The 17183-nt window shown below is 36.9% G+C and overlaps 1 protein-coding gene across 10 annotated transcripts in view; it reads left to right on the top strand.

Annotated features, from left to right (window-relative positions):
• Atpalpha (sodium/potassium-transporting ATPase subunit alpha) overlaps positions 1–16863 on the top strand; it is a 1033168-nt gene extending 1016305 nt beyond the window's left edge. For all 10 annotated transcript variants that reach the window (XM_070090026.1, XM_070090001.1, XM_070089989.1 and 7 more), the window contains 3 exons: positions 362–492; positions 5220–5321; positions 14531–16863. In XM_070090026.1, the coding sequence (XP_069946127.1) occupies positions 362–492; positions 5220–5321; positions 14531–14651 (354 nt within the window). In that variant the 3' untranslated portion in view covers positions 14652–16863. The remainder of the gene's footprint in view (positions 1–361; positions 493–5219; positions 5322–14530) is intronic.
• The last annotated feature ends 320 nt before the right edge of the window (positions 16864–17183 follow it).

Below are 17183 nucleotides of genomic sequence, written 5' to 3'. Positions count from 1 at the left end.
CTCATTACGCACTGTGTGCTGAAGGATTTTTTTTATACTGCGCACACTGACCACATAGACCCATTCTTTCATATGTAGGCCTACCAGCTTTCTCTCAATAGATTTGAGGGCGCTAGAATTTAGGCGTATTAGTATGTCAAAAACCCTGGTGCGTAAGTCGTACTAGTACGGCTGAAACCCTGAAAGGGTTAATAGTTAAGGTAACAACAGTTTAAGGGTTATAAGTGCACTGATTAAGATTTTTTTTTACTTAACATGGTTTTAGATGATACTGAGAATAATAGAATAGTAGCAATAAGTGTGTCAACCAGACTTTGGCTATTGCCACTACTCATGCCTTTTAACTTCATGTCTTTTTCAGACTTACCACGACCGCAAGATTCTTGAGTACACATGTCACACTGCTTTCTTTGTTTCCATTGTGATTGTGCAGTGGGCAGATTTGATCATCTGTAAGACACGTCGTAATTCAATTGTTCACCAGGGAATGAAGTAAGTTCCTTAAATTTAAATTAGCTATGTTGACTTTTATTAACCCAGCAGGAGTGAGATTTGGAGTCCTAGGAAACCCTAATTGGTAAGTTTTGAAAATTTAAAGAAACACATTCTTGATTTATAATAGATTGCATGATTAAAATTTTTTTGGAAAATAACTAAAATATTTAATTTAGTTTGATTAGTGTATTGAAGGTTAGTTGCACTGTAAACTGAATTGCATTGATCAAAAATGTATATCCTTCATAAGGACTCTTTCAAGTTTTTGGACTAAATATTTTGTACCTATAAATTTGCATGAAAAATACAGCAGAACCTCGGTTTCATGTGATTAATTTATACCAGAAAGTCCAACGAAAACTGAATTGTACGAAAAATGAAGCCATATTTCCCATAAGAAATAATGTAAATGCAATTAATCCGTTCTAGACACCCAAAAATATTAACAAAAAATATATTTTATAGAGAATAACTATAGTTTTACATACAGAAAACAATGAGATAAAATTATAAATCACTAATGAAATGGATAAATGAAAATTTAACATCACTTTTACCTTTAATGAAGACTCTTGTTGGCATATGGAAGACAGTGAGGAGGGTAGAGGGAGGAGGAGAGGTTATTTAGAAAGGGAATCCCCTTCCATAAGGACTTCATGTACCAAGGCTTTATTCGAGGTTACTTCCCTTCTTTGTCTTTTACTGGCACTAGGACCAGCTTGTCACTGGACCCCTATTGCTCAAAAAATCTGTTCAGAGAGGTCTGTTTCTGGCATCTCTTTAAGATTTGCCTAAAATGGGACAAGGCATTGTAATTGAAGATGTAGACACGGCTTGCAACAGCTTTGTTAGGGTGATATTTCTCCACAAAATTTTGCAACTTATTTCACTTTACACACATGTCCTTAATCACTGAAGAAGGCACATTCTCCCCTCTCTCTTCCTCCTCCTCTGAAGCAGTTTCCTCAGCTGTGGTCACTTTAGTACTTTGCTACTTTCCACTTTCATACATTGCTACAAGTTCTTTCTTGAATTCTGTCGTGTTTCTTGCCTTCTTTATCAAAGGGCTGGCATCGGAACTTTCTTTGGCCCCATGGTGGCTTATTTAGCAGTCGCTTTCAGTTAACAAGCACAAAATACGATGGATTATGAAATGTTATCCAAACTCACAGGGTAATGTTCACTCAACGAGAAACAGTACCAGATTGAGCCGGAACATGTGGGATGCTTTGTGCGGGCGTGGGCAGGCGGACATGTTTGGTATGAACCATTGTCAACTCTACGAAAACTGGGACAAAATTTAGAAGAAAAAAGTCGTTGAAAACTGAATCCTACAAAAACCAGGGCATACGAAAACTGAGGTTCCACTGTATGTCAAATATGTAAAAAAATATTGTGCATTACCAATAAATGAAAATCCTTTAAATAAATCAAATTCTATTTATAATGTCAGATATAATGTTTGACCTTTGTGAATAAATCATGTGTGTGTTAAGTTTTGTAAGGTATATCCTTCCATTTCTAAATCTGTGGCAGCGGTCTTTGAGGAATTTGTTGTTTTCATCTTACAATCCTTTAAGGCAGTTTTCTCATTACACTCATTAGGGACACAGATCTGTAGTTTAGGTCTTTCCTGAATATTAATATTTTTGAGTTTTTCACCAATGATTAAGGATTAGTTTAAAGTCTGCTAGTGACCTTGAAGTCTATATCTTCATTAATAGTACAGTGGTCCCTCAATAATCGTCCGGCCTGAAAGTCGTCCATTTCGGAAATAGTCCTGTTTTTTCGTCAAAATATTGGCTCGCAAATGGTCCGGTAACTCGCTAATAGTCCTAATAGTCCTTCGTCCTGGACGCGTACTCACGCTCTGAGCCGCCTCGGCCTTTCCTTCCCAGCCAGTGTGCCATTGTTTACCAGTGAGTGACGGTCCCCTCACATGCTCCTACGAAATATTTCATAATATTCCATTGATTTTAGTGCTTGCAAGTGCTAAATAAGCTACCATGGCTCCAAAGAAAGCTTCTAGTGCCAACCCTTTGGTAAAGAATGTGAGAAACACATAATTTATGAAAAAGTTTGTAGAAAAATACAAAGATGGTGGTGGTAGAGTGGAAGCAGTTGTGATAGTGGTTGATGAACATAAAGGAATATCACTGCAGCAGGCCTGTTGGCCCATGCTCGGCAGGTCCTTTACAATTCATCCCACTAACGAAACATTTTCCCAACCCAGTCCTCAATGCTACCGAAGAAATAAGCTCTGATAACTCTATCCACTTATTTGCAAGTCCCAAATGAGTGGATAGAGTTATCAGAGCTTATTTCTTGGGTAGCATTGAGGACTGGGTTGGGAAAATGTTTCGTTAGTGGGATGAATTGTAAAGGACCTGCCGAGCATGGGCCAACAGGCCTGCTGCAGTGATATTCCTTTATGTTCATCAACCACTATCACAACTGCTTCCACTCTACCACCACCATCTTTGTATTTTTCTACAAACTTTTTCATAAATTATGTGTTTCTCACATTCTTTACCAAAGGGCTGGCACTAGAAGCTTTCTTTGGTGGTAGTGATGGTGGTAGAAGGTAGTAGTGATGGTGGTAGAAGGTAGTAGTGATGGTGGTAGAAGGTAGTAGTGATGGTGGTAGAAGGTGGTAGTGATGGTGGTAGAAGGTAGTAGTGATGGTGGTAGAAGGAAGTAGTGATGGTGGTAGAAGGTAGTAGTGATGGTGGTAGAAGGCAGTAGTGATGGTGGTAAAGGTAGTAGTGATGGTGGTAGAAGGTAGTAGTGATGGTGGTAGAAGGTAGTAGTGATGGTGGTAACAGTTGTAATAGTGGTAGAAGGTCATAGTGATGGTGGTAGTGGGTTCCTTCTTTAGTGGTTCAGCGATTCTACCAACTCCTCCAATGTTGTTGGAGTTATATAGGGCTACAAAAACCACCGCCGACTCAGCTGCTGCTTCACCACCATTATGGATGGCTTACACTCAGTGGCCCTTGTATACCCAACAACAACACAACACAACACCTCTCGTGACATACGTAATGACTTATTTTATTCATTCTAGAGTATATTCCATGTTTCTCTGTTATTAATATTGTTTATTATGTCATATTAATTGAATTGTGATAGATAAATAAGCCATAGAGTTGATATTAGTGTCATATTCTCCAACAATAAACTTGCCATCCCTCCCTCACACAAACAAATAGCCAATAAGAACATAACAGTTGAAGAACACTGCAGGTCTACTGGCCCATACAAGGCAGGTCCTTATCAAAATGACCTCCACCCATAGTTACCCAAGAATTTACTCCCGTACCCAATGACACAAATCAAACTCAGCTCCTCCAACTCGTATATTTGTCCAATATCTTCTTAAAGCTACCCAAGGTCCTAGCCTCGATCACCCTACTGGTAAGTGTGATGTTAAATAAGAACTTAAGAAAGTAGGAACACTGGAACAGGCCTGCTGGCCCATACTAGGCCGGTCCTTCACAAATCCAACCCACTAACAGAACAAATGCTACCCAAGCAATAAGCTCAGGTGCAAGTCCGACTCAAATCCAACCCCTCTCACTCATGTATTTATCCAGCCTGAATTTGAAACTACCCAATGTTTTAGCTTTGATCACCCTACTAGGCAGACTGTTCCACTCATCAACTACCCCTATTACCAATGTTCATTTATACATTTTATTAGTGCCCTAGAGTCCTTATGGAGGGGGATTCCCATCCCAAATAACCTCTCTTCCCTCTCTCCTCCTCCCTGTCTTCCGTTCATCAACAACAGCCTTCAATAAAGGTAACTGTCATGTTGAATGTTCATTCTTTTGTGCATGTAAATCTATCTTTTAGGTAAAAAAAAAATTTTTTGTTGATACTTCTGGGTGTCTGGAACGAATTAATTGAATTTACATTATTTCTTATGGGGAAAATTGATTCGAAAATCGTCCATTTCGATAATAGTCCCACTTCCAGGAACGGATTATGGATGATTATTGAGGGACCACTGTACATATATGTATAATGAATATATGTATAATTGAATATATGTATAATTGAATATATGTATAATTGAAAAGACTTTAGCAGTATGGAAACCTTATTGTAACATTTCACTTGGAGACCAAGCTTTCTCAAAATCTATATCATGTAGACTTTAGAAAACTAGGTCTCCAAGCAAAACATCTTAATGAAGTTTCCATTCTGCCAGAGTGTCTTTTCATTAATTTCTTGTTTTGTAAATAGATTTTTCTACATATTCTTTGATGCATCAGTGATGTTCCTACATTCACTGGTTTGTGAAGAATCATAACTAGGATTGTGCTGTGCATCATGGGCATGCCAGAAAGTGGATAGACCTCAGGCTGGAGAGATTTATGAGAAATAAGTTTTGAAAGTTTATGTTGCTGTTTGGCACTTTCAGTACGAGATTTTTAAGTGCAGCACTACCACTTTAAGGATTAAAGGTATTAACTTAGGCATAAGCCAGACTTCGGTTTGAGAATTGGAAAGTGTTAAGATTTCCAAAGTCATTTGAATTGTGGTGTCCATGCACTTTTTACAAACAGCTGTTTAATGAGTTAATGCCCTACTTTGGTGGATAACTGCTGAGGTGAAAGAAAAAATGCATTCATATAACATGTATAGCCATAGAAAATTTAATTAATTGTGTATATTCTATACTCGTAATATAAAATATTTAATACAATGTTTTACAGGAACATGGTGCTCAACTTTGGCCTGTGTTTCGAAACTACTCTAGCCGCCTTCCTCTCCTACACCCCAGGAATGGACAAGGGTCTTCGTATGTACCCACTCAAGTAAGGATTACTTTACGATGTTCCTTTTTTTATTGTAACATGCACAGCGTATTTTATATTTTTAACCTCGTATTCATCAAAATGGCTGAAAAGGCCTTAAATATACTGTAGTGATACTCATGACACCACTATCATCCCTTAAAATAGTATGGGAATAAATTTTTAAAAAATTCTTTAAGCTGATAGCACTGTCTTGTCACATATTAAAATCATTCCTAGTGTAGAGAAATAAGATTGCCAAGTACATACAGGTTTCCCTATATGTTTTCTCTTGCTTCATGCTTTGTTCAAAAATGTGTGTATGCAGTAACTCTATTTCTACCAGTAATTCTCCATTTATCATATATATTTGCTCTTATGCAATTGCTCAAACCCAGTGCCATTAGATTATTTAGCAATATCTTTATAAAAATCTCTCTAAACTAGTATACAGTACGGCCCCACTTATATGGCAAGTTAGGTTCCAGGCTACCGCTGGAAAGCAGACATTGCCAAATAGCAGAATGCCATTTTTTCACTTGTAAATGCATATAAATGCCAGATAACAAGTTTATACTAACTTATGTTAAGTTAGCAATAGAACTAGGCATTAAAAACACTAAAGAGTAAAGTACACACACAGTACACTCATTTCTTACCTTAAAGTATTTGTAGTCTTAATGTAGGGTGAGAGGTGAGTAGTATTTGTTTGTAGGAAGTCAGGCATGGGAGGTATGGTAGCCAGCCAGGTCAGCCCATCCTACCCACATATACTACGACATTTAAACCACTCCAGAGCGATAAAAATTGATATACAGTATATTTATTACTTACCTTGACCCTTTCACTGTCACTGTTGTAATATTACGGCTTGCAAGCCAGTGTTGGTGCCATAATATTACGCCAAAATTCTAGCAGCTTCCAATCTTAGAGAAGTCAGCCGGTAGGCATACGTACGAGAGAATGGATCTGAGTGGTCAGTGTGTGCAGTATAAAAAAACCACACAGTGCATAATGAGAAAAAAGCTCTTGACTGTGTTTTTGGTTTAAAACGCTGAATTTACGGTGTATTTTCTTACGGTATTTATTGTTGTATTCTCGTTTCTTGGTCTCATTTGATAGAAGGGAAGATGTATTACAGAAATAGAGATGATTTTCAATGATTTATGGATGAAAAGTACCTTGAAATTGAACTCAAAGTAATGGAAATGTTCAATTTTTGCTGATGTTCGAGAGTAAACAAATCATGTCACATGTCCAATACAGGTCAACTGGTGGGTCTAATATGATTTCACAGATAACAAAAAAAGGCACAATACTGTGACTGGAATGATACACAAATAACCTGCACATAGAAGACGTTTCGGTCCGACTTTGTAAATGGTCTAAGTCAGACCAAAACGTTGTCATAAGCTCCTCTCTTCTACATGCGGGTTATTTGTGCATGCTTTCACAAATGCGCTGTTACTATTTATACCATTTTTAAAATAATACAGTAGTCTGCATAATATAAGAGGGGTCTGGAGATGTGACTAATGAACAGAGAAAATGTTATTTTAGTGCTAGGAATGTTTGTATTGTTAATTCTGGAGCCTGTTTTGAAATTGGCCTTACTTGAATTGTGTATGAAATTGGCCAAATTACAAAATTCTTATCACTTTATTGGGTAGTTGAAATTGGTAAATGGGCGGTTTCTCGTACTAAGTCGATAGAACAAATGGAGTTCTAGCGAAATAGCTACAAGTTTGATCAACTGGAACAATGAAATTGGCTGAAAATAGGGATCAAAGTGGGCGATATCGCTGACGCGTAAACAGCGCCGAGACTGTTAACTTCGCAAGACCGTAATTCCGTAAGTTTTCCATCAAATTCCGTACTTTTGGTTTCATTAACATCAGGAAAAGATTCTATCATTTCACAATTTTTTTTTTTTCGAAAATTCTTTGACACTCAGAGCAAGATTGTAAGCAGGGGTCTTGACAGTGAAAGGGTTAAAATATTTGTAGTCTTAACCCTTTGACTGTCGAAGGGCCAAATCCTGAAGTTGCTTCTGGTGTCGCAAAATATTCGAAAAAAAAAAAAAATATTTTTTCTTATGAAATGATAGAGAATCTTTTCCCGATTGTAAAGACACCAAAAAAACGAAATTTGATGAAAAACTGACGGAATTACGCTCTCGCGAAGTTAGCGACTTCAGCGATATTTAAAAATCGGCAATTTCGCCCACTTTGAGCCCTATTTTCGGCTAATTCCGTTATTCCAGTCAACCAAACTCATAACTATTTCTTCAGAACTCTATTTTTTCTATCGATTGAGTACAAGAAACTGCCCATTTACCGATTTCAACTACCCAATAACATGGTCAGAAATTTGCAATTTGGCCAATTTCACGAAAATTAAAAAATACGACAATTTCAAAATAAGGTCCAGAATGAACAATGCAGACATTCCTGGCTCTAAAATAACATTTTCTTTGTTCATCAGTCATGTCTCCAGGTCCCTGTGATATTACTCTTGCTTTTTATTTTGAAATTTTATTCAAACAAAAAATAGAAGATTTACTGTTATGCAGACTACTGCAATACTGTAATAATTGTAAAAATTACATCAACCCATTCATGACTGCGTATTAGAATGGCTATTTGGACATTTATTGGACAATGACATCATTTGTTCACTTTTGAACATCGGCAAAAATCAAACATTTCCTGTACTTTGTGCTCCATTTCCAGGTTCTTTTTATAGTAAAATTAATCAAAATCACCTCCATTTCTATAATATAGTTTCCATTCTATCAAATGAGACCAAGAAAACGAGAATACAACCACAAATACTATACGAAAATAGACCACAAAGTCGGCATTTTAATTAAAAAAAAACGGTCGGAGTTTTTTTTTTCTCATTATGCACTGCGTGCTCCAGGATTTTTTTTATGTGGCGCACACTGACCACACAGACCCATTCTCTCACATGTGGGCCTACTAGCTTTCTCCTGCCTGATTTGAAGCCGCTAGAATTTATGAGTATATATACGTCAAACACGGTACCTCACAAACGTATATATACGGCCGCGACAGTCAAAGGGTTAATGTGGGGTGAAAGGTGAATAGTATCTATTTATTGGAAGCCAGGTATGGGAGGTATGGTAGCCAGCCAGGCCAGGCCACCCCACCCACATGTAATATACTATGACATTTAAAGGGGTCTAGAGCTATGATGCATATGCAGTACACTCATTACTTACTTTAAAATATTTGTAGTCTTAATGTAGGGTGAGAGGTGAGTAAATGAGGTAAAACGAATAAATGAAAGCGAGAGAACGAGTAAATGAGAGAGGAGAGAGACTCGGAGTTATGTAAACAAGCAGATGAATGTGTCTGGTTTTGGTTCATACACATAACATCTCATATTAATGTTAATTTATTCTACTGTGGGGTGTATTTATCATGTTTATATGTTACATAGCATGTTTATTGTGTAATTTTGAAAAAGTATTGTAGATGGATTAATGAAAATGTTTATATTAACGTAATATATGACATTTAATGTGCCTCAGGGTAATTATTATTGCGTATTATTATTAATATGGCGTCCTCAAGACTAATAAGACACTCTTAGTGATTTTAATTTGTACATGCATGCCAGCACAGTGTGTAAGTTTATTTAGGTACAGGTACACATAAGTGCAGTTATCAGAGTACAGTGGACCCTCGTTTTTCATAATTAATCCGTTGCAGAGAGTGTGACTAATGGTGAAATTGACAGTTTGTGAAACCATTTTCCCCATAAGAAATAATGTAAATCCAATTAATCAGTTTCAGACCAAAAGTATTAATCCGTAAACGGTCCAAACGTATATATACGTTCACTACCCCAGTGCCCCGAATATTTTGAAAAATAAAAAAAATAATTTTTTTAATGAAAATAAAGAGCACATTATTCTAAATGTTATAGGATTAAAATAAAAAAAATTAGGGTCAGTACTTACTGAGATATGAGGCTGCAAAGTTGACACTTAATGCTCAACTGACGACAACATAGTCCTGCCATTTGCAGAAGTGTTGCTGATATACCATTTTTTCTTATTTTTATATTATTTTATATAATTTTTATGTTCTGATAATTATAATTTATTGTATTTCTTGTCATTTCATAATGAATCTTTGTTCTGACACTATTGTCTAGGAATATATACAAAGTATTTATGGGTCCCAGCAATGTTTTGGATACATGGGAGTATAGAAGAAGAAAAAGAAGGAAGGAGGAGGAGAAAGAAGGAGGAGGAGGAGGAGGAAGTGGAAGAAGTAAGAAGGAAGAAATTCCTTTGAAGCAGTGTGTAAGACAAGTGTTCAGTGACAAGCATCTGGGAGGGTAGTGATAAGATCGGATATGAGATGACATTTGATGGGCTGGAAGGTGCAGAGATAAGATGAGATGAGATAAGCTATGACATTTGATGGGTGCCAGCGAGGGTGCAGAGATAAGGGATAACATTTGATGAGCTCGTATCTCTGATTATCTGTCTTTGTCTTATTTCTCTGTCTGCTTGTCTCTCTGCCTATCTCAGAGAGAGCCACTGTGAACCAACAGGTATTCTTATGCATTATATCTACAAGCACAGTATAGCGCTTCGGATTTTTTAGGTTATCCTAGGTAATTTACAATGTATAATTGTATTTGTGTATGCCTGTGAGACAGATAGACAGACAGAAATAGACAGGGACAGATAGATAGACCCTAAACTTGGGGTTAACATCACTTTCCTCTTAAAAGGGAAGTGTTAATATTACATCAGTGAATCCTTGGTATTTGCCCCACTGTTTGCTCTAGCTGGCACTCACTATAACGGGCACTCCCACAAGGTACTAAGTGGTGCCAGATTTTTTTAATATGGTGCACACTGAGTGTTAAGACCCATTCTATGCTGACCAGGCATCTCAGGCCAATTGTGCCAAATTTGGAGGCAGGAAAAATAAAATGTATATTTAAGTTTGGGGCACTAGCGGTAAGAACGTATATATATGTTTGGACCGTTTACGGGTTAACAAAAAATTATTTTTTTTACATGATGTATAGATTCACATACACAGAAAACAATGAGACATGAACAATAAAACAATAATAACATTACACTTACCTTTATTGAAGACTCTTGTTGATGTATGAATAAAATATGTCATTACTTATGTTAGGAATTTTGGCAGTGGCAGGGGAGTGGGTTTAGAGGCAGGCACTAATATCAACTCTACAGCTTATTTATCTGTCACAATTCATCTAATATGACATAATAAACAATATTAATAACATAGAAACGTGAAATATACTCTAGAATGAATAAAAAATGCTATTACGTATGTCACGAGTAGTGTTGTGTTTTGTTGTTGGCTGTTTAAGGGCCACTGAGAGCATAATCTGTACATAGTGGTGATGGAGGCAGTGGTGTTGTCAGTAGCCCTATACAACTCCAACAACATTGGAGGAGTTAGGTTTGTGCTGTCATTTTTTCTATCGATTAATCGATTAACTTACTTGCTACACTGTTAAATGCTACATTTTGTCACTGGCTGGTGCTATAGGTTTTATCAACTTTTGCTGCTTAAGTATTGTACATATCATAGAATCACTGAAGATGGTACATTCTCCCCTCTCTCTTCCTCCTCCACTTTGGTACTTTGCTATGAGTTCTTTCTTGAATTCTATCTTGTCTCACCTTTACCAAAGGCCTGGTACTAGGAGTTTTCTTTGGGACCATGGTAGCTTATTTGGCAGTTGCGAGCACTAAAACGAATGGAATATTACAAAATGTATCGTATGAACGCGTGGGATCGTCCTCACCACTCACTGATAAACAATGGCACATTGGCTGTGAATGGATTGTGGGGCTGCTCGTGGCCGTGCATAAAGGTCTGGGATGAATGACTACTTGCGAGTTAGAGGACGATTTGTGAGTCAATATTTTGAGGAAAACACATTACGATTTTTGAAAATTACAACTTCCGATGCTTACGAAAAACAAGGGTCCACTGTATATATAAAGCATGAAATAACTTTAAAACACTTGAAATTTTGGAAAGTTTCCAGACAGAGAGATGCGGTACTAACGGATAATGCCAACAAAATGGGTGGGGTGCAGTGCCCATATTAGAAAGTCAGGTGGGGGGGAGTTTTGGTCACAATTTGAAATGTCCATATTAGCGGAATGCCGTAAGGCAAAATGCCTTAAAATGGGGGCCCTACTGTATATTGCTGTATCATCTTTCAAAGACATTTCATATCTGAATTTCATCCAGTGAAGATTGAAGGACATCACTGTATAGTCTAATGGTCTACAGGAAGTGATCAACTTAGACACATTTCAGCTACACAAACATGGTATATGAGGTGTCTAAGGCTAACCATTTCTGAAGAACTTATAGGTATGAAAATAATGTGCAGCATAAACTTTTATTGGGACACTGTTTCACTCAGTAGAATTTAATCAAGTCAGAGTATAATTTTTTTACACATCTTTGAAAGTGAGGTAAAAATAAGGTAAGAGAAAAGTGACATACAGAAAAAGAAACAAAGGAACATAGGTCAAGTCCTGATATGAGTGATGCTTAACCCTTTGACTGTCGGAACCCCAAATCCTGAGGTGTCTCCTGGTGTCAAAAAAGAAAAAAAAAAAAAAAAAAGATTTTTTCTTCTGAAATGATAGAGAATCTTTTCCTGATGGTAATGACACCAAAAGAATGAAATTTGTTGGAAAACTTAGAAATTACGCTCTCGCGAAGTTAGCAACCTCGGCGATATTTACGAATCAGCGATTTCGCCCACTTTGAGCCCTATTTTTGGCTAATTCCTTTGTTCCAGTCGACCAAACTCATTTGTTCTATCGATTGAGTACAAGAAACTGCCCATTTTCTGATTTCAATTACCCAATAACATGGTCAGAAATTTGCGATTTGGCTAGTTTCACGCAAATTAAAAAATATGCCAATTTCAAAATAGGGTCCAGAATGAACAATGCAGACATTCCTGGCTCTAAAATAACATTTTCTTTGTTCATCAGTCACGTCTCCAGGCCCCTCTGATATTACTGTTGCTTTCTATCTTCAATTTTTATTCCAACAAAAAAAATAGAAGATTTACTGTTATGCAGACTACTGCAATATTGTAATAATTGTATAAATAATGTCAACCCATTCATGAATGCATATTAGAATGGCTAGCTGGACATTTATTGGACAATGACATCATTTGTTTACTTTTGAACCTCAGCAAAAATCAAACATTTCACCTATTCTGAGCTCCATTTCAAGATTCTTTTCATAGTAAAACCAATCAAAATCACTTCTATTTCTATAATATGTTTTCCGTTCTATCAAATGAGACCAAGAAAACGAGAATAGAAACAAATACTGTACAAAAGTGCACCACAAAGTCGGTAGTTTTTTTCTCATTATGCACTGCATGCTGCAGAATTATTTTGTATGGTGCACACCAGCTACACAGACCTATTCTCTTACATGTGGGCCTACCAGCTTTCTCCTGCTTGATTTGAAGCTGTTAGAATTTTTGAGTATATACGTATACGTCAAACACACTGGCTCGTAAGACATATGTATACGACCGAAACAGTCAAAGGGTTAATGGTATCACAGCTAGAAGAAAACAATAATTGGATAATAAAATGCAAAGCCAGTGATATTCATTAGGCAGTTCTACTCTAGACTGCAACATTATACTACTTCCTCATTTAAGACACTTGAAGTTAAAGATGTATAGAATATCCAGACAACTTTCAACATCTGCATTTCTTATATTACTGGATATGCATAAAAGGCATACATATTACTGGATATGCCTAAAAGGGTGAGTGGTGCACTTAGGAGTCTGTGGAGACAAAGAACTTTGTCCTTGGAGGCAAAGAGGGGAATGTATGAGAGTATAGTTTTACCAACGCTCTTATATGGGTGTGAAGCATGGGTGATGAATGTTGCAGCGAGGAGAAGGCTGGAGGCAGTGGAGATGTCATGTCTGAGGGCAATGTGTGGTGTGAATATAATGCAGAGAATTTGTAGTTTGGAAGTTAGGAGGAGGTGCGGGATTACCAAAACTGTTGTCCAGAGGGCTGAGGAAGGGTTGTTGAGGTGGTTCAGACATGTAGAGAGAATGGAGCAAAACAGAGTGACTTCAAGAGTGTATCAGTCTGTAGTGGAAGGAAGGCGGGGTCGGGGTCGGCCTAGGAAAGGTTGGAGGGAGGGGGTAAAGGAGGTTTTGTGTGTGAGGGGCTTGGACTTCCAGCAGGCATGCGTGAGTGCGTTTGATAGGAGTGAATGGAGACAAATGGTTTTTAATACTTGACGTGCTGTTGGAGTGTGAGCAAAGTAACATTTATGAAGGGGCTCAGGGAAACCGGCAGGCCGGACTTGAGTCCTGGAGATGGGAAGTACAGTGCCTGCACTCTGAAGGAGGGGTGTTAATGTTGCAGTTTAAAAACTGTAGTGTAAAGCACCCTTCTGGCAAGACAGTGATGGAGTGAATGATGGTGAAAGTTTTTCTTTTTCGGGCCACCCTGCCTTGGTGGGAATCGGCCAGTGTGATAATAAAAAATAAAAATAATGCCTAAAATCTCCCAAACTTCTTGTTATTCTGCAAAAATGCTTCCCCCCCCCCTCTGTAGCTATGCCTTCAGTCTTAAGACAACTGAATAAGCAGCCACTGCCCACCTCTATCTTTAATGTTCTTGATGTTACTTTTCTCAAGAGGTCACCAGGGAGAGGAGGGGGATGCTACCTCATCTTCTTTATTGTTGTCTTTTTTTTTTAATGACATCTAATATATTCCTACTTTTGCTAGGCTTTCCTTTATTCTTGCTAATTTTTTATACAGAATGCAGTGGACCCTCGAGTTTCGTAAGCCTCACGCTTCATAAATTTCGCCTTTCGACAACTTTTTTTTTTGTCAGAGTATAGCCTCGCACTTCATAATTTGCCTTGCCATTCATCAGTCGTCCGGAATGCGTACGAGCAGCCTCCCAGTATCCGCGCTACACAAAGGCATTGTTAATTGGCGAGTGACCATCACCCCACTAATTCATAAAATACATTTCGTAATACATATTCCATTTTTTGTGCTTGCAACTGCTGAATAAGCCACCATGGGCCCAAAGAAAGCTTCTAGTGCCTTCTACTGCCATTGATAGTTTTAAAAATTCCTTGTATAATCAATGCAATTTTTCATAACAGGTTTTATTGGTGGCTGCCAGCACTCCCCTTCTCACTTCTCATCTTCATTTATGACGAGTGTCGACGATTCATTTTGCGCAGGAGGCCAGGAGGATGGATGGAAATGGAAACCTACTATTAAGTTTATTGAGCATAAGTTAGAAATACATCAGCAGCAGCCTCCCCAATAATGGAAATTTATTTGTAGTTGAGCCTGAGAATTTTTAGTGAAGCAGAGTGTTGGTTGCTCTGTAATGTGCTCTCCTGTATGATTCCATATTTATGTGTTACTTACTGAGGATTTTAATGTCATTATGGTTGTTTATAATTTTCCCCATTGTTATATATAAGATTTGCAGTAAGTAACATAGAGATATTTGTACAGAATCCTGGTGAAGGATGTAATAAAGACAAAAGTGACACTTCAAGAATGCACCAGAACTTTTAATTGAGGTTTAAATAACCTCTCTTAACTCCTCTTCCAGGTTGCAGGTGTGAGAAAGCAAAGAGTCTCGTGAAAATTATGAAAAAGGTATTATAATTGATAATAATTAAGATAAAAAAAATATATAAATATATATAAATATATATAAATACATATAAATACATATATAAATATATACATATATACATTATATAAATATATATTTATATATATATATACATATATATAAATCCATATATAAATACACATATATATACCTAAATATATAAACAAAATTTATACACATACACAAATGGTATACATACATACAAATACACATTTAATGTCTATTCAGTGGCTCAAAAGATTATAATCTACAATGGTCTGAGGTTTTGAAAGGGAAACATTGCTTTCTCACACCTGTAGCCCTGGTGAAGTTTGTCTCATCTGTTAAAATTTTGTGTAAATTTTAGTGCACATGAGTAGAAGTGTGATGGCTACAAAATTGGAGCCAAAATAAAGTGTAAAAAATAGTGTAGATAGTCTATAGACAGCCCCAATCTTCATGAAACTACCTAGTTTGCAAGACTGTTTTCATAATGATCATAATCATTTATTCAGAGTAGAGTTGTTACAGCTGTACTGCTCAAACCTTGTCCCACAATCGTTGATTAATGTTTTAATGATTAAGTTTATTTTATGTTATCCCTCAATGGACATGTATAAACATTTTTGCAAATGTGCAGTAAAATCTGAGAATACATTTTAACCTAAAAAGGAAATAAGTAATTTAATTTTATCCCTTTACACAGTAATGCCTTATAATCTGCTCTAAACATTGCTTTGGTTTGTGAAATTTGTCTAAAGTGACACATTGGGTCCATAACATTCCACACTAAAGTCCTGTATCAGCTTTTCATCGTTTCCGTTTTTATTCGTTCTAGAAGCCTGTCATTGGTAGAGGTAGTTTTTCATCTAGATAAAAGGTATGCAAAAATTCTTAGCTCCAAACCTTTATGCTTTGTACCTTGAGTAAAGCCCATTTAGAAAGTGTGCATGTATTAGAACGAATGCATGACTACAATATAATAAAGTACTGATTTTCTTCATTGTTAACCCAAGAGCATTCATCATAACAAAATTGAGCCTTCTACCTCTGTAGTTCCTGCTCAGCTTCTACCAAGTCATGTTGAAGCTTAGTTTTTGGTGTAAACAGATTTAGTTTGTGTGTAGATGAATTAAGAGTGGTTGAAAAATCTGGTTGTCTAATGTTTAACCATTCAGAATGAATCTCAGTGTCAATAAAACTGACTTGTGTTTACCACAAAAACTGTGCTGAAATTAGCTGCCAGGTGTAGGATCTCGTTGTTTTAGTTTAAATTATTTGATCATACTGTATGTGAACTGTTGGAGGTTTTTTGTCGAGACTTGTGACAAGCAAGGAACCATTGCCTCTGCGTGACCTGCAGCAAAACACTGTGGTTCAGTGTGGTAGCCAATAGTGTGATTTCATTTTCGTCATCCTTCCAAGCTTCGTACTAAAGCAACTAGCTGTGGGTCGGCCTTTGTACATAGGAGATACAGATATCATAATAATTAATAGTAAGAATATTAAATATCAAGGCAACTATATCTTGTTATAAAGCAGCACTAATGTCACACATCTATTTTTCTTGATGGAGGCAGGGGAGGAGCTTACGTGTGTTCGATTAGAAAGACTAATTTTGGGGCACCAGGAGTGCTCACACCATCCAGAGGATACTAAGGGAATGTCATTTTGTTCCAGAGTTAAGTTTCATGTTATTCCCTGCCTCAGTTTCCATGTTCATAAAGGGAAAATTTTGAAAAGTGGTCACAATATTATCAGTTATTTTAAAATTCAAGACTGGATCCACTTATCGTTGGATTCAACAATAAAGTGTTTGAAAAAGTCTAGTTTCTTTACTCCTGCTACAGAGTTATTACAGTTTAGGCTCAAAATATTAATTACAGTTGTAGATATATTACACATAAGCAGAAACACTTTCTGTAGATAATACAATACATGAGTAGAAATGCTTTTTGTAGATAATTAACTGCAAGAACCTCAGAACTTTTTGTAGATAATAAATTACAAAGGAGGGGTTTAGGATACTGGCAGCTTGGAGGGATATGTTATATATCTTGATATATGCTTCTAAACTGTTGTATCTGGGCTCCTCTGCAAAGACTGATTATGTATGAGTGAGGTGAAAGTGTTGAATGCTGATG

This window comes from Cherax quadricarinatus, chromosome 3 (genome assembly GCF_038502225.1).
Source record: "Cherax quadricarinatus isolate ZL_2023a chromosome 3, ASM3850222v1, whole genome shotgun sequence".
Lineage (NCBI taxonomy): Eukaryota > Metazoa > Arthropoda > Malacostraca > Decapoda > Parastacidae > Cherax > Cherax quadricarinatus.
The sequence above is the reverse complement of the archived record's forward strand: the minus strand, read 5'-3'. Positions and strand labels throughout refer to the sequence as shown.